At 41.9% G+C, this 18,710-nt stretch overlaps 1 protein-coding gene across 1 annotated transcript in view; it reads right to left on the reverse strand.

The window, feature by feature from the left end:
- Positions 1-18,710, reverse strand: part of ANO4 (anoctamin 4) — a 377,211-nt gene that overhangs the window by 5,964 nt on the left and 352,537 nt on the right. Inside the window, exons 18-22 of the mRNA XM_025204196.1 lie at positions 16,757-16,897; positions 11,834-11,998; positions 5,476-5,512; positions 2,438-2,549; positions 1,131-1,188 (exon numbers count right to left, since the gene is read on the reverse strand). Coding sequence (XP_025059981.1) covers positions 1,131-1,188; positions 2,438-2,549; positions 5,476-5,512; positions 11,834-11,998; positions 16,757-16,897 — 513 coding nt within the window. The remainder of the gene's footprint in view (positions 1-1,130; positions 1,189-2,437; positions 2,550-5,475; positions 5,513-11,833; positions 11,999-16,756; positions 16,898-18,710) is intronic.

Consider the following 18,710-nt stretch of genomic DNA (forward strand, 5'->3'; position numbering starts at 1 on the left):
GCCTGTGAGGTCTTTGAATATGGCTTGCCAGCCCACTGAGTGATAAAAAGTTTGTGATCCGGCCCCACATTCAAAAAGGTTGGACACCCCTGATTTAACCCAATTTAAAGTGCTGTACACACGCCTCTTGTTCCAGCTACACATGGCTTAAGACACTTGCTCAGAAAATGGGATACCTGGATTCTAAGCCCACTTTACCCTGAGGGGATTTGAACCTGCATCTTCTATTTCAGAGGGTAATGCCCTACTCACCAGGCTATTAACTAAAGCAGGGCTAAGGGCATTCTGTGCAGATTTTGATATTTGCTAGCCACAAATATTTAGAAGCCCTCTAGTAGTTATGCAAGGATTATGAATAAGGAAGCATCAGTGTTTTCTGGCAGCATGCAACTCATCATTCTCTGTTTGCTGCTCAGTCATTAGTGAAAACGTTTTGGTAACTCAATCCAAAAACAGGAACAAAACCATTGGACTTCAGCATCCAAATATCAACATTAGATGCTTTGTGAGTCATGCAGAGGCTGCCAATTGTTTATTTACAATATTTGTCAGCTGGTTTTGAATGATGAATAGATTTGCAAGAACATGACTGACACCTGAGCAATTTCTGAAATGAATATTTTATTGCTCATCCAATTCTTCAGATGTTGTAATTGTTAAAGGCCATTCTATCAGACCAACCGGGAAGCTCATTTAATTGTTTTGCGTGATTTTCAAATTGATTTGTTCATTCTAAAATTTGAGGACCCTAACCAGGAAGACTACAAAATCTGATTATAAAGAGATTAGAATGAGAAAATCACAAAATTCATATCTGAATTTGGTTCACAAGGATAACATCATTCTTTTAATTAAAAAAATAAATCCAACCTAGGCTACTTGTTACCGTCAGCCAAATATAATAAACAGAACCTAATAGCTGAGCATTAAAAAAGCTACTATTGTCAATATGAAAATGTTTTTGAATCAGGTGTTTAGGAATTGTGCCCATGGGTTTGAGTTAAAGAGCAAATGGGAACCGAGGAATATATTCAAATTACTCAAAGTCTGCCCTTGCTATTTGGTCATGTGAGAGAGGTGGTGCATCAGTGAATTTGCTCTGAACAGTATAATAGTTATAAAATACTCACCTCCTCCAGTCTCCACTTGTTTATCAGCCTCAAGTAGGCACCAGGGTGTCCTGTGAATCTTCAACAGAAAAAGCACATATCAGCTATTTTACATAAGGTCTGTGATCACCATATTAGGAAAAGAGTTCAGCAGAGCCATTTTAACTCTATCATCCCCAAACAGGATTTATTTAAGTATCAAAGAAGTCATTATGCAGAAAGATGTGAAGGATTCTGAACACAATACATATTAAAAGCCAAGCAAATTTTCACTGTAGTTTTATGTAGCTGTTGATTTTCTAACACATGATATTATTCTGTTGACAATCAGCATCTAGAGAAAGCAAACTACCAACACGGAGTAAAATTAGGGTTCAGAAGCTCCTGAAAGCATTATTGCTGTCTGGAAAGACAGCATGAGATACAAACCACTGTCTGGTCCACTCCCTTACACTAAAGTGACAAATTTCATCAGTAGCATAAATAAGGAAGGGGCCAGGGGGACAGGGAAGGGTGACCAAGGCATCAGCCCTAGATGCTGACTTAGGCAGGAGCTCAAAAAATGCAGCCAACACTATTGCTGACCTGGCCACACTGATGTTGCCAGCAGCCTGGTTGCAGTCATTGCTCCATGCACTACTGCTACCCAGGACACAGGACTGTCTAGTTATGCTTCTGTTTGGCATCACACTTCTTGGGAATCCAGTGACAACATAAGTTTTTACCAGGAGAGCACATTTTTCATGAAGGCCTACGATACCTTCCTGCAAGTTTCTGGATGTAAACAACTCATACTAATGGATAATCCATATCTACTCAGATCCCTATCCATTTTGTATGGAAAACAAACAGGAGCCATGCAAACATTTCCCTTATTGTGTGCAGAAAAAACAAATGCCATCACTTACACTAGTTTTTGATTTGCTGAAAGCTGGCCAAATTGTAGATCAAGTGAAGCAAAAGTTATATATTATTCAGGGAATAGAAAAGCAAGGATAACGTATTAGGTTTTTCTCTTATCTGTAAACATTATACAAGTAAAAACCAGGGCAAAGTGACCTGCAAATAGCTTATCAGCAAAATATATCCATCTCTGCAGTGAACTTTTTAGGAGTTAGCGTTAACAGAATGTGATGTTATGGGATGAACTGAATATTCTGTTTCTAACCTTTTAAAAAGAAAATCGAAATTTAACCTTTTTCTGCTTTATGAAGATGGATTTGCATTTGGCCAAGTATGATCATATGTCCCCATTTTGTTTTATTAATGGCAATATCATATTTCTTCTTTGCTCCAAGCACAAAGAGCTAACCAGTATTAATTCTTACCTTCCAAGGAAGAATGCTATATAAAAGGTAGAGCTGTTCAGATTGACAAACTGGAAAAGAAACATTTTCAAAGTGAAGCTGTTCTCCCACTCAGACTCAGTACGAGGCTGCTCTGTGAATAAAGAGACCAGACTTTTGAGAGGTTTTAATTATATTAACAGCTTTACTGGGCTGAGAGACTGCAGGCACCTTTCAGAGTTGGTAGTGTATTTGTAATTTTGTCTCCTGATCTCTGTTTATAAACTGACAGCTAAAAGTAACCCACAGTGAGGTGGCTTGTAAAAACTCTTACATATTTTGTTTGATATTTTATCTCTGGCCAGGCAACTTCACAGGAGATGATTTGCCAGTTGGCTAGAGGTAATAAGCACATTCAGTTTCCTTTATTGAGATGCAGAGTACATGTCACCCAGAATCCTGCAAAGGTTTGGTCTTTTCTGCTGTTTCCATTTCTGCAGTTTGGCAGAATTAGATTTGTAGAATGTACCTAAATACGCAGCCTGAAAACCCCCAGCTTCACACAGACTTCACACTGACCTGAAATAAACACTTTCTTCATGGCTTTAAAAAAATATATTATTTTTAATGTGATGGCACTGAAGGAATCTACATAGGGACTAAAAAAAGTTACCACTGTACAAGCTACTAATAAAAATGCAATCCATGCCCCAGAGATTTTGCAATCTAGGACTTAGACAAGATGTTTTGAAACAGGTGACTAAGAAAGGAAAATGGGAAAGTGAGAAGTAGTCTTTACTTCCATTTTGATCTATTGTCAAAACTATATTTAGAACAGTGCTTCAGCACTTGTGCTATGCTACACACATGGCCCAATCTTATGAACTCTTACCAGTGGGCAAGGTGCCTAGTAGTGAGAGTAGCCCCACTGATTTCAACAGGAGTACTCTCGGTGGCAGCAGCAATAGTAATATTTCTAAAGCAACCCCTATGAAAACACCTCACGTGCTGCACAACCATCCCAGAACAATTTCTAATGAACACAAAAAATGACCTAATGGCAACAACATTCCAGACAAATGAGTAAATCAAAACACTAACAAAACAGTTCTACAGCTGTAGTAATTTAGAGACATTTCTTAAATAATAATAATGGGAGTTTTAAGGGTTTTTTTGAAGCAGGGAGTGATAAAGAAGTCAGATTTAAGGTGGCAATGGGTTTCACACCACTAGGGTCATTGCAGCAAAAACTCAGTTGCCTACTGACTTCAGGCACGTGGGCGGACCCTCTAAAGCAGCGTGTGAGAGTACAAAAACTGGGATTTTAGGGGATAGAAAAATTTAGGGATAGAAAAATGAAGTCTTGGATATAACTAATTCCCAGCCTCATTCAGAGATTTTTGCACCAATCAGGTCAATTTTAGCTGATTCTACCACTTTACTAGCAGACAATGTGAAGAATGCAAAGAAAAGCTGGATATGACCAGGACTGTTTAAGCACATGAGCAAGCAGTCTGAGGAAGCTGCAAACAACTGATCATCCTAACTGATAACCCAGCAAAAAAGGGAATTTCAATAATTGGGTCTCAAGGTCATAACAGCATTCATTGCTGTTACCAGGTTGTTAATATATATATAGGCATAATCCTAGAGCAACTGCATTGCTGAAAACTGCATTTCTAAATTACATCTGATAAATGGCTTCCCTGAATAGGGCATTGTCAAAAATAATGCCAACTGACTTTCAACATTCAACTGCAAACCATCAATCTGAGATGTCTCAAAGGAAAAACAGATCATCTTGTGAAATATACCTACTCTGTACAAATGAAGCCTCTTCCATTTTTCTGGGACTATGGATGAGGCAGCTCTAATCCAATTCACCCAGCAATATGAGTCAGGCATTCCTACAGAACCAAGGCTAAACCCACAGGGTCCATGTAGCACAAAATGCGTAACTGAGAATCATGAGAATGCCGACAGCAATATACCCCAAAAAGCAACATGGGCAACAAACTGGACTTCAGAGCCCTTGGTGAATAGGAGTAATTATCTATTATCACATTTTGACTCTGATCTTCCAAGCAGGACAAGAACTACCAAAGAGCCAACCCAGTCCTAGCAATATTTCCTAGCTACCTAAAGCTACCCTTCCCCCCATGATTGTTTCAAAAACTGCCAAGAAGAAGTCCACCATAAACAAAATAGCTCACAAGCCTTCATCTAATATAAAAAAGATTACATTCATGCATTTCATAAGCACAGGGTCAATGCCAATGGAAAGCCAGAACTCAGACCAAAATGACTTTTGAAAAAAATGTAATCTTAAAACACAGCATATTATCTAAATAACATGCATTAGATCAGGGCTGTCCAACCGGTGAGGAGTTGACATGTGGCCTGCAGGCTCCCGCCCAACCACAATTCTACCCATTGCTTTCACAGTGGTGGTGGCTGGGGACTTTGACTGGGTTCTCTATTCCTCCTTTGGCTTCTGGTTCCTACCCCTGCTTCTGCGGGGAGGACAGCACAGCAGGAAAGGACCAGGTTGCCTATAATGCACACATGGTAGGAGAGGGTGCTGGGCTGCATACTTTGTGCTCAGCAAAGAAGGGAAGCAGGATGTCCTCACCGCATAATGTGCACAGCCGAGAAGGGGAGTATGGGTGCTGTGTGCAAGGCAGGGCTGGCTGCCCACAGAGCACATGTAGCTGGGATCGGGATGCTGGGCAGTGGGAGTGAGTCGGGCTGTGCACATGGTGTGAGGGAGTGAGGCTGATGAGTGGTGGCCCTCTGGGCCTTTAGCCTACGCTTCCTGCATCCCTCTGCTGTCTAGATCTAGAAGCTATATAGTCCTGCATTAGATTAACCAAGGTGGTCTTTTTCTGATTTGACAGAGATAATTGTTCAAGGTGAGATTTTGACCTCCATGAAGCCAGTGGTAAAAATCCACCGGCTTCGAGAGAGCCAGGATTTCACTCTCCCCATTTAGAATAAAGCTCTGGGTGAGAGCTGAAGTATAAACAAACAAAAAACTGACCAATACAATATTGTTCAATTTCAGATTTATCACCACTTACCTAAATTTGTCAGTAAAAGAGCAACTTTTTCATACAGCTGCAACAAATGAGAAAACCTCTTAATATGTGAACAAGTCATTTAGACCTCATTAAAAACATTGATATATATTTTTAGGAAGAATAACTGTTACTGCATTTTAAACGCTGATATTCCCATAATATTTGTGACATTACAATTATGTGATCAAAATATGAAGATAAATAATATTTAGTTCTTAGCATTTTTCAGCCACAGAAGTGATTTACAAAATAGAGGCATCAGTCCCCCTCTCCCTCCCCTCCTTCCTCCCCCATTACAGGTGCAGTACAGGAAGCTTAAGTAGTTTATAAAGCCATGATATTGAAATGAAAAAGTGCATGAATTTGAATAAAAAATTTAGCACTGTCTTTGGTCTGAAAAAGGTTGTTTAATTATGGGGAGACACAGGAAACTGGGGAAAACTTGACTGTCAAGAAAATTAATCTGAAGAAAAGTAGACTTTGTTTTTCTCTTTTTTGGCCAAGGAAAAGAAGGTCACTGGGGAGGCAGGGGAGCTCAGAGAAAATCCTTTCTTCTTCATTATCACTAAAATGTATTTGGCTATTCAGAACCATTGAAGTTTTCAAAATTCAAAGTGACACTGGCCTATGGTACTAGGACTCCTTTTCAGACTTCTCCAATTAATTGTTAATTTATTTTATTAATAAATCTTGGTTTATGCATTTATTTACTTTTGAACAGCACTACAAATATGCATAATATTCATTGTTATTCTAAAACCAAAACACCATATTTTTAGGTCTCAAGAGACTTTGTGAGGTCAGATATTGCAAGGCAATGAGTATTCTCAACTCCTTTTGACGTTGTTGGGATTTGAGAATACTCTTCAACTCTTAGAAGAGTTTACCACCTTTCAGGTTTGGGTCTTGTGTGTATCCATTGTGGGTTCTTCATGTCAGCTGACTTCACCAAAGGTTAATGAAATATAGTCAGTTATAAACATACTGCCTAAAAACTTTACTCCTCCCAAACACTATCATAGCCATTAATGACACTCCTCCCTTAGAAGAGCTTTTTGCCTTTCTGAATTCAAGTGGTAATTTTAATTCTTGTTTCATGTAATTCAAAAACTGATCCCTTGTCCAGCTTTAAAAGCATCTCTATATGGAGCGTGATAAATGTCTGCGTGGGTTATACACTGATCTTAGTATTGAATATGTCCTTTTATAAGTCCACAATGACCTGCATGCCTGTGTATCAAGATTATGTTTCATTGTTATTCCTCCCAGATCAGTCAGACAGTGTTTGAGATTCTGTTAACAGGGCTTGGATCTGATTATCTGCTGCTGCAGTTCATCACTACTAATCCCAAGGGCTCCACTTACAATCACATTTTATTCAGCATTCATATTTTCTATACACAGTATTATTGATATTAACAGGATTTATTATCCGAGATAAAGCTAGTGACTGCTGTCAACGCAGGCTGCATAATTACCTGGGACACATTAGACCTGAAGGTCATCTAACCTTGTAATTAATGTGACTAATTGCATTATCCTTCCAGCTTTTGGAATATCCCACCTAAACGTTACTTGCAATTCAGAGTTTTCCCCTGATGCTTATTCTTTGACAGGCTGTAAAGCTGTATTAGAATCTTTGACTGCAGTTCATGCTGCCTTGCAGCGATTCCCACACTGCTATAAACACTATCGTGGTTTCTCACCTCAAGTTCCATTTATATTAATAATCTCTCTGCTGCCTTTCTTCAGTTTTCTCATTTTACATCTAGTAGCAGATTCAACTGTTTCAGTGCCAGAAGTTATTTTAGGACATCTCCATTAATTTTCTATTCTCCCCAAAGTGGAAAGTAAGGGCAGAAACACACATCACCAAATAAAAGCGGATCATCTGTGGTGGGACATGATCACCACAGCTGATCCACTTTACTGGGAGACGCACATGACTCCAGCTTTTTATAGACATTATGTTTTTCTAGGTTTAATCTGGACTATAGCCATCACAATATACATGTGGACATCTGTAGTCCAAATTACAATTTGCTCTAGTCCTAATTAATTTATCCTCATTGAATGATGATTAAAATTAATGCAAACTAGGGCAGTCCAAAACAGGCAGTTAAAACTGTATTAATTAACATTTATATACGGCACTTGCTTTTAGGAAAAAATAGTCCTTAGGAACTCAGATAAGTAGATAAGTACTGCAAATATCAGTCCCTGCAGGAAAAACTCATTTGGGTTTTTGGAACACAACAGAGGCTATCAGGTACAAAACCTTTACAAAGTCAGATGTGCCAACAGCATCAGGCCAATTGCACCCATTACAGCTTCTGGAACAGTACTTTAGATAAATTGCCAGTAGGTTTGCAACAAAGTAGCAGTGCTTACAGAGGCTTATTATTGCCTCCTAACTGGGCATACACTCCTACACAAAGGCTACAAATTGGGTCTGTTAAGGGGCTGTCAAGTGTATAGACGGTGTACAGCCAGTGCCTCCTGCCGTGATGGTCAATGATCATCTGTTAACCCTTAATTTGAATTGAAATTTGATTCAAACTGTGTGATGTGATCAGCATGTCTACAAATGACCTCCTTGTCCCACACTAGGCCCTTTGCTCGATAATGGGACTAGGGGCAATATGGTCCCCCTGCCTGGAGATTCCCTGTGTCCCTTGCTGCTCCATGTCAGATCCTGCACTGACCTGTGCCTTACATAGGAACCCACACTGACTTATGCCTCCACCTGAAGCACGGGCCAGCACAGGTCCTGGCCAGGACGTGCAGGGTACCAGGGATCCTACGTTGCTCACACCAGGGCCCATGATTCAGGAAGAGGCACAAGTCTGTGTAGGTCCCCATGGGGAAGCACTGGGCACTGGGGATTACCTAGCTCCTGTATGGCTTCATGCCACCTTGTGCTGCAGTCTACCCTGACCCATAAATCTGCATGAAGCACAGGTTGGCCAGAGTCCTGGCAAGAGGCATGGGGTGGTGCAGGCGCTAGGGACTTCCTGGGGCTCTGTGCCTCCATTCTGGAACTGAGCCAAGTCCCATGCCAACCCAGAGGCACTGGTCAGCATGGGTCCTGGCATGGAGGGACTGGGCCCCAGGATTCTCCCAGCTCCCATGGTTCTTTGTGCCTCCTTGCCAGGACCCCACTGACCTGTGCTTTACAAAGAGGCACAGGCCAGTGCAGGTCCTGGCATGGGGTGTTATGGAGTAGTGTCGGAGCTGGGCACTTCCTGGAACCCCACACTGGGACCTGTGCTGATCCATGCCTCTACATGAAGCATGGCTAAGTGTGGGTCCCAGAGTGGGGATGGGGCATGGCTAGGGGGGCATGGCTGGCAGTCCTTGGCACTCCATGCTGGTCAGAATGGGTTTGGGCATGGAGGCATGCCGTGCTTTGGATTCTCTACATCCTGCACCTCCATGCCAGGACTGATGCAAGCTTTCCTTGCTTTCAGAGACATGCCTGGGGCATCTCTGTAAGTAGGGAATGTCAGACAAGTGCACAGGATGGGGCTCCTCAAGCACCCAGAGCACCTGCCTGGGGTAGCTGGAGAGTGTAGGCAGCTCCAGGGCTCCAAACTGCCTGCACTCTCCTGCCACAGAACAAATAGAAATTGGCCATAATAAAGTGGCAGAATTTATTATTACCTTTTGTGGCTCCATTAATGTGACATGACCAAAAGTAGGGATGCCCATTTGCTTGGCATTTCTGCCATAACAATTTTTATGGCAACACAAATGCACCATCTGTTTCTACCCTAAAAAATAAGTTAAAAAACTTAAGTTCCCTCTAAAATAGGGGTGGGCAATTATTTTAGTTGGAGGGCCACTTAGGGAGTTTTAGTGAGCCATCATGGGCTGGGTCAGCACTCCCCACCCCCTGCCACAGCTCACCAAAACTCCCTAACTGGCCCTTCAGCCAAAATAATTGTCCACTGTGCACTATACCAAATTATGTCCAATAAAGCTGAAAATCTCACCGTCTCGGAACAGGACAGGTGGGCAGGACCAGGGCTGGGATCAGGATTACAGGGCAATGACAATGTGGGGCCAAGGCCAGGACTGGGGCAGAGCTGTGATTTGTTGCCCACGTGCCCCTATGATGGGTGCTGGTTCCATGGGCAGGGGTGTGCAGGAAGCAGATCATGGCTCTTCCCTGGGCTCCAGGGCCATGCTGTTACCATCCCACAATCCCGAAGTCTTCATGGAGACTGGCTGTGGGACCCATGTGGGCAGGGCATGCAGCCAGGCAGATGGGATGGGGACATGGGTGGGCAGGAAGCTGCATCAGGGAGTAGGATTGGCAGGCAGGGTTGGGGCTGGGATCAGGATTACAGGGCAGTGACAGCACAGGGCCAGGGCCCAGGCAGAGCTGTGATCTGCTTCCTGCACGCCCCTGTCCATGAAACTGGTGCCCATTGCAGGAGTGCATGGGGAATGGATTATGGCTCTGCACTGGGCTCCGGCCCCACACTGTCACCACTCCATGATCCTGATCCCAATTCCCGGCTCCGCCTGTCTGATTTTAAAAAAAATAAATCCAAAGCCCCAGAGCCAAAATCTATCCCACCTAAAGACACCGAAGTACAACCCTATTCCATCCTGCTTGAGTCTTTGAAAAACTGGTATCATATCTGCTTTTATAAAAGCACCACCCTCCTAACCTAGGCTAAGTTACAAAAAACAGTATGGAGGAGGAAGACCCTTCTCACCTTTTGCTAACATTTTTTCAGGGACTCAAGATAGGTGGAACAGGATTACAATTAAGTGCCACAGTCCATTGAGGCATCTAATATGTGGAATAGGATTGAGCTCATAATCCTAACTGCCCCTCTTTCCCCCCCCATAAAAATACCTTAAAAGTTCTCAAAACAGCTTCCCAGTTCAATAATGCCCTTTGCTGCCTCTTACTACCCCTCTTTCCAGTCTTTTAATCACCATTCTCCTTCTCTCCCTCAGAAAAAAAACATGGGATGGTGGACATATCTTACAATTTCTTCTAAAGGTTACTCAGTCTAGTTATGGGTACACAAGAGAAGTGAATTCCTGCAAGTCTTGAAGAGTTCTCTTTAATATCTCAGGTGACTGCACATTTTTATGAATTGTTTGTGGAGTAGCCAGCACTTAGAAATCCATTGCTCAGAATTTATATCTTAAGTTTCTGCCAGAAATCAACTGGATAGAGAGTGCAGCTCATGGAAGAATAGCATGCTTTCCTTGAGAAGCAATACAGACTAAGTAGATCAAAACATTTTGCAATAGCTGCAATTTCTATAGGGTTTGAGCAGGTAGCCTCTATAAAATGTATTGCAATAACATAACCTCCAGGAGACAAAGACAGAGATAACAGCAATATCCACATCAGAAAGAAGCGGAAACCATCTTCTTGCTAAAAGCAGATGTCTTGAGACATATTTAACAACTGAGGCTCATCCCCTCACCTTCCCCCTCTACTCCCCATTCTGATCTTTCTCACTGGGACTTTTATCACCTGGATCTTCAAGGCAAATTTTTCCTTTACTAAATGACTGGGTTCAAAACAGTTTACATATAATTAAAAGTCAGTCTCCCCCTCCCATCCCATAAGTCTCCTTTCCTAGAATGCAATAGTTGAAAACATCTAACCGTGATCTTGTGAAGGCTAGAAGTAACTGATGAATTCAAACCTACTCAACCAATCTTACCCCCTCCTTATGAAGTTTAAAATTTTTGAGAGTGTTTTCACATGTAGGGTGGAATTGCCTGTTCTGATATAAGCAAGAACTGACTTTGATCACTTTATTTAGAAAGAAAAAAGAAACATTCTCTTCCCCTTCTCCCTAAAGCACATTTAAGTAGGGTGACCATATGGGACAATGTGAAATCTGGGACACTACCCCCTCCTGCAGGCTGCAGGGAATCAACAGCCCATCAACGACCCATTGTTCTTTACTTCATAGGTGTTAACAATCACCTGTGAAGTAACTATTAATATTACTGGGTAATTTTGCTGTGGCTAGGGCTTCCTATTTCACAGCTCCTGCCTCTTTGCCTTTGTGCCCTGCACCCGGGACACACATTTGAATTTTCACCTGCCTGCCAAGACTGGCCTCCAAAATCCCCTGTCCCAGGAACTAGAATGAATATGCCCCTTTACAAAAATATAACTTTTAAATATTTTCATGTAAGCTAATAACACAAACATAGTGGACACTTAGGTGTGGAGTGCACTGAATTCCTATTCAAGTTGGCAGGAATTCATTCAGGAATGCATGCAGAATTCTGCAGACTGGGACATATATGGATCAAGTGCCTGCAGGTGGTTTACTTGAGATCCTAGTTAGTTCTACTTAGTATTACTTACCACATTCAGTAGCATGATGATGGAAAAGTTGATGCACACTGCAGTCCCTGTAGTTGCAACCTGAGAGTTATTCCTGATTAAAGCCCACTTAAAGGCAGCAAAAGTGCTGACAGTCACAACACGGTAAATAACAATGCCAAAAACAGCAGCAATCACCACACAGATCTAAAGAGGAGGAAAAAAACCAATCAAATAAGAAATCCCAGACCTCCTCAGAACTGGAATTTCTTCCAGAAATTCTCAAGACTATAACAATCTGAAAACACAAGTGATAGGTGTGAAACTACATCAATCTGTTTTTCAGAATAAAGTTTTACCAGAAATAATATCTCCAATTTCTGATCCACTTCCTGTAACATAAAATATCTTTATTACCTGATTAAAATAATGCCTAAATTTAAACAATTTCTTGAAAATACAAATTTTTTATGCCACAGAAAGGTGCTGGCTCTTGACCTCTAAAGTTTTCTTTATTTGGATGAAAACTCACTTCTCTGTAGGCAGGCAATATGAGACTTATGCATCAAATTTGAATGTTTAAGTGGTGCATCAGGTTTTATGCTGGTGTTCTCCTCAGAGGTGGTTAAAGGCACGAGATTGTGCATTACTTCAGACATCTGCCAAAGGGTGTCACTTGTAGACCTACCTGAATATGGGAACGTTGTCATTCAGGCTGGGGATTCAAAAGTGGCTAGACGTGATCCCTAGAAACATTCCCATATGTTGTGTTGGCTACAGAGGGATGGTAATGGATCTAGTCTCATTGGTAATATCCTCCCAGAGGGGACTTTCAACAAAAATTATAATTATAATGTGGGAACATTGCATTAGAGCTGAGACCACTAAATCACCACATGCAAAATCTGAGCATTAAATAGCAATTAACTAATGTTTTAATCATATTTGAACTGGTCACATGGGGGGAGGTGGGTCAAACATTTTGGAATTAACATGGGTGATTCAGTCTTCAGTCTACATTATAATTTAGCTATGCTATTATGTCTTCAGTAGCAGCCAAACATATATTAGGAATGTCCAGGTGTGCTAGCAGACCATAAGTGTGTAGTTAAACCTGACCACTTTGTGATAGCCAATTAGAAAATACAACTGAATCTTTTCTGAGGACATTTCATGCTAATCAAGTCATGTTTACATTCTTTATTTACAGAACTGATTTCTCAAAGGATGGCATAATCCAAGTATGATTATAGAGCTCCCCCTCTTTGGGGCTCGCCATGCCCGCCTCGGGCTTCTCAATGCTGCCCCACTCTGGGGCTGGGGTCTACGTACCCCTGGGGTCTACGTACCCTGCACACAATCCTTATTTACAGAACTGATTTCTCAAAGGATGGCATAATCCAAGTATGAAGAAACCCAAAAAAGAGAAGCTTAAAATCTGTGGGAGCATATAGGGCCAGATCATCTGATCCCGTACTGATACTCTGTTGGCACAGAGCAACACTAAAGTCACTCTACTTCCTGAGTTAGTAGATGACTGCCTTTTGATGAGTAAAGTTGTATGTGGAGTAGAGATCTGTTAGAAACATTTTTATCAACTCCTGTCTGGATCCAGAACACAGGAAAAAGGAGTATAGCTCAGAAAGCTCTATCCTCTGATGATCACTGCTTACTAGAAAGGATGGACAGGCAAAGTAAACCAGGACAACCTTGAGGTTGTTCTGGTTTACACTGGGACTGGCTTGAGGCTGGACAGCTCTAGGATTTGAGGAGAAGTGTGTATATGGGACGGGAGTACGTTCCAATAAATGGGCTTAGTACTGGCTCCAATAAGAGAGCCAATTGGCCCTAATAAGAACTATGAAAAGACTGTCAGCAGTCAGAAGGAGTCACAGCAACCTGAATAATATTATTCTAACAGTAAAAAGGTATTGTGAATTCATTTTTAATATTAATTAAACTAAAAACTGTTCATTGTAAAAATTGAAGCTAAAACTATTTTGCTGACCCCAACCTACAACTATTTTTATATGCATACAAATAAAATGGGAAAGCATTACTTTTGCCTGAGGGATTCCTCTGTTCAAGTCAGAATTTGTTAGTACATTCTGGGGTACTACTATACAGTAAAAATATGAAGAAATGTGTTTAATGCTCACAGATTCAGGGATTTTATTCCAGGAACAACATTTGAGTTGTTTTTGCTTCAAGAACAACTTTCAAGGGATGAATTAACTATGATTTACTTGAGTAGGGCAAGGACCCATACACCAAATCCTGCTAGAGTGTTTAGACATAGGATTTAAATATGTGTGTGGGTGTGTGTGTGTTTTACACACTCCAGCCTACTTTATAATTAAAAGTAGGTACTGGTAGTCAGGATTCATGCTGCTCTTGATCTCTGTACCTTGTCCAGTTCAAAACTAGGAGGGTCAGTATTTTGCTGATGCCATGAATAAGGAACCTATACTATGGCAGGGGGTGGGATATAAGCCACATCCACTATGCTCAATGTTTCCTGCTGGATAGCATCAAGCAGTTTCTCCACTCAGCACGGCGGCTGGCTACCTACCTAACAACACTGTTATAGGGAAAGGCACCAACTCAGAGTTATGGTTCCCAATCTAGGGACCAAGGACCTAATATAGAGATGTGCCACAATGCTGCGTGTTGCAGCACCTATGCTACTCTAATAACGGACTCTAAAAAGGAAAGTCAGTTGGGCACATTGTATGATCAATCCAACTGACTACTAAAATGTGGCCAGAATTTTAGAACACAGATTTCAGATTTGGAGACGTTAGAAATGCCCTATTTGGGGTATTTATGCCAGTCTTTGTATATTTTTATCAGCCCAATGTAATCCACCTGTATCACAAAACCAAAACATACCTATTATTCTAAGGTAGGCTTTCTGCTTCATCTTGTTTTTAGTGCATGTACAGAGTTTAGATATATCACGGTGATAAGCATTCATGAATACTGAGAGGGAAAGCTTGACATTGATTCCTGTCAGTTTTCAAGGGCAAGAAAATTAAAGACTTCAAAATGATTCCTTTGTTAGAAAAATAGATTGGATTCGCCTATCTCACTTGAGCAGTCCCCTCCTACTGTCAGCGCCATGGACATCTGAGTTTCTTTTTATTTTTGACCAGTGGCATATATTTTATTCTCCTGAGGACTGAAATGCTTTTATGTAGCCCACAACTGGCAGCTCAGTAGGGATAACTGTGAAACTTAATGGCCTGTGAGATACAGTACATCAGACTAAATGGCCTAAGGACCTTAACCTCCACTAAAACACAGTAGACAGTCAACATTCATAATGGGGAGTAGGGATTTGGCCATGGCTGAGAGAGTGTGTTTAATATTTAAATCACACAGCATAAGCTACAATATCACCTTTGGCAGTTATGCTAATCAATGTATTAAATTATCATTCTCTGGTTTTCATTTTAAAATGAAACCTCTGTCTCTTCCCTCTTCCCCATAGGTAATGACTGCTCATCCCTAAACAATAATTCAGGGATTAGCATTAATATTTAGAGTTTATATAATGGATACATTCAGTAAAAGTAAACCATATAGTAAACTCAATGCATATAATTTACAATGCAATGCAAATAAACCAAAAGTAAACTCAATGCTTATATATTAAAGTGCTTTAAAATCCAGTGCTGAGGTTCTCATTCAGGTGCCAAGCAGCCCTAGATCTTTGTGACTTAAGCCTTTCCAGAGAGGACTAAAGTACGCTGATTTTAACTTAGTAAGGTCTTTGACCATTTCTTCTACACATTAGGAATTGGTATTTCCTTTGATGTACCAGTAAATCAGCTTTACCTCACAAACTTTAGTATATTAATTTATGCTAGCAGAGCCCCTTTTCATGCATTTTTTACTGAAGCGCAACTATAAAGCAATAGAAAGATTGTTCACATAAAAATGGTGATTTCCTTCCAATCTCTTCCCCACCTGTGGAAGACAGATGCATCACTTCAGAGATTTTTTTGTGCAGGATGGAGACAGTACCAGACTATTTTATTTGGAAAGACAGAATATAGGCCTCTCTCTGAAAAAAGACAGGTTAAAGATTGGCTTGGAGTAGGAGGAGGAAAAAATACTTTCTCCACCCAGTGGAGAAAACTGGAGGAAAAAAAGTGCACATTTTGTTATATTTAGAAAGTCAATTATGAAGCAGAAAGGACATCAGGAGGGCAACGCTGAGCAAATGAAATCTCCTAAAATCGGCACCTGAAGTCATTAACTTAGCTATTGAAAGCTGTTGCCCATCCTTTGGTCCTTTCTCTGCCCATCTATCATACATAATGAGCATTCCTGATTTAATATTCCTTCTGCCTTTCCAGCCTAAGTCTCTGCTTTGCTGCCCAGAAATAAACCTCCCATTCAATTTAAATGGAAATTTTCCAGTCTAGATCACTTACCTGTGTCATCACAGGTGCTGAGGCTGTTATATTCTGCTTTCAAACCTCTTGGAAAAGCATTAATAATTCCCACTAGGGCTAGAATATGACACCCACTGTGATTTAGACACATTGTTGTTGGTAGGCTGCCAGTATGTAATAGATTCAGTAGTTCAGAGGGTACAGTGAGCATTTCAGGAAGAATCACAGCCTGGGAGCATGGCAAAAAATCACTGTTGTTTTAAGCTTTGCACTATGGAGAAAGCACTTAGTTTGGAGGGAACGGTGTAAATTCCCATTAACAATGAAAATAATACTTCTTTCTCTGGATCTCTGTCATGCATCATAACAATGACTCTTGAAGACTCTAACCATGAGCCCTGAGAGCACTTTTAAATCTGGGTCTCTCACTAACAGTGCCTTTCAGCAAAAGCATCTTAAGCTCCTACATGTGCCAAACAATCTCATCCAGCATCTCCATGTTCTCAACAAAGATATAAGACTGTATTTCAAGCAATTCGTAAAGAAATTAAATCTCACAAACCATAAAAAATATTCCAGATGCAGAAACAATAAGTCTGCTGCATTTGTCTGCAAATGCTTGATAAGGCTCTGGCTTTCCAGATATGGGGTTCATCCGTTCTTTCTTGGAGTACTTGGCTTCAAACTGGGGACGTATTTCTTCCTGCAGAACAGATAAGCAGTGTTTATGTATAGTACAGTTATGCGAGGGTATCTAGGAAACTTTAGATTGCTTCCTTCATAAAATCAATTCTAGTAAATACACCAGTCCAGTTAACCCTTAAAAAGGAAAATAGAAAATCATTGCGACAAAAGGACATTTGCATTCACAGCTTTACATCAGCAAAATATAACACTTTTTTGTTACTTACTCATTTAAAGAAGGCATTTGAAATGTAACATTGTTTCAACAATGACAGCAGGAAATTCTTTGATATACTACCATCCTGATAATACAGGGATTCTGATACTAAGATGGTAGGAACTCAATAGATCCTGAGCAACATTACATTGCATCCTTTTTCCCATATTCTGACAAGATTTCTTGCTTGACTTCCCCATTTTAGCATGCAATTCTGCAGCATTTCAGGCAACTCAGGCAATACTGGATACAGGGTCAGCTTTAAACAGTAGGCATTTTGTCAACTTTTGCTTTACCTTAACTCTCTATAGAAACTAAGTATGTGGATGTCTTACAAAGGTTACATTACTATAATCTGTTTTACAGGCACCCCTATGGGCACATCCACCTGAGATGCATTAATCCGCATCATCCTAATTTAATGTGCATTAAGGCCGTGCATCTACACATGCACACCCTTAATGTGCATTAAAAATGTTGAATTTAGGCATTAACACATATGAATTTAAGCTCATTAACACATGTGTAGACACAATCCAGCAGTAACTTTAGGGGACTGGCCTAGGGGGCTGGCCACCTCCCCTCCCCCAGGGGCAGACCCTAGCTATAGGCTATAAAAGCAGCTGTAGGCTATAAAAGCCAGCTCTGCCTGGCCTGTCCCTCTCCAGAGCTGCTGCTTGGCCACAGGTGAGTGTTACAAATAGCTGCAGCTTGCCGTACCTCTTACCCAGCCTGAGATCCCCCGCCCAGGGCTGTTGCCTGGCTGTCTCTGCCAACATGACCAGCACCTGCTCCCTGCTACTGCTCACTCCCAACTGTCTCCTGTACTTGCATGTCCTGTGGTGAAGTGTCTCTGCTGTGTGGCTCCCAGTCCCTGGCTGTGCCCCTGTGCTTAGCACTGCTGTCAGCCATCCATGGATGGCCAGCTGTACAGGGGCCAAAACAGCCAGCATGGGATGACTATGTTGTCGCCCTCCTCCCCATTGAGACCTGGCCCTGCCCATGTGCGCATGCCTGTGCCAACAACCAGGGTCCCCAACTGGACCCGGGATGAGGAGCACAACCTTTTGGCACTCTGGGGCTGTGCTGATGTGTAGAGGCAGTTTATGCGGGGTGGATGCTTGAACGCCAACATTTATGAAGCCCTGTTGGGCAGGATGTGGGATCAAGGGAACTCTTAGTTGGTGTGGCAGTGCTGTGTAATGGTCAAGGTCTTGTGGGCACAGAGGTTGGCTGTGACCAACTTCAATCATCAGTCCGGTCATGCTCCAAAGTCTATGCCCTTTGTGCAGTAGCTGACCTACATTTTGGCAACCCAGGAGCCAGGCCACACCCCTGTAAGTGCCACCAGCAGGGGTGGCCTGCCCGAGTCCCCATCCCACCCTGACTCCTCTGGTGACATGTCAGCATAGGAGGGGATCTCAGGCCTTCAGCACCCTGCCCTGTCCTCCTCCCCAGCTGCTACATGCACTGGCAGTGTGGGGAGCCATGCCTAGTGGTTGCCTTGCCATTGGTGCAGCCCCAGACCCTTGCATGAGGAGCGGCAAGCCACATCCCCACCAGCTGTCTGCAGTGCCAGCTCCTCCCTGGGGGGGGGGGGGGGGGGGGGGGGGGG

This window comes from Alligator sinensis, unplaced genomic scaffold (genome assembly GCF_000455745.1).
Source record: "Alligator sinensis unplaced genomic scaffold, ASM45574v1 scaffold154_1, whole genome shotgun sequence".
Lineage (NCBI taxonomy): Eukaryota > Metazoa > Chordata > Crocodylia > Alligatoridae > Alligator > Alligator sinensis.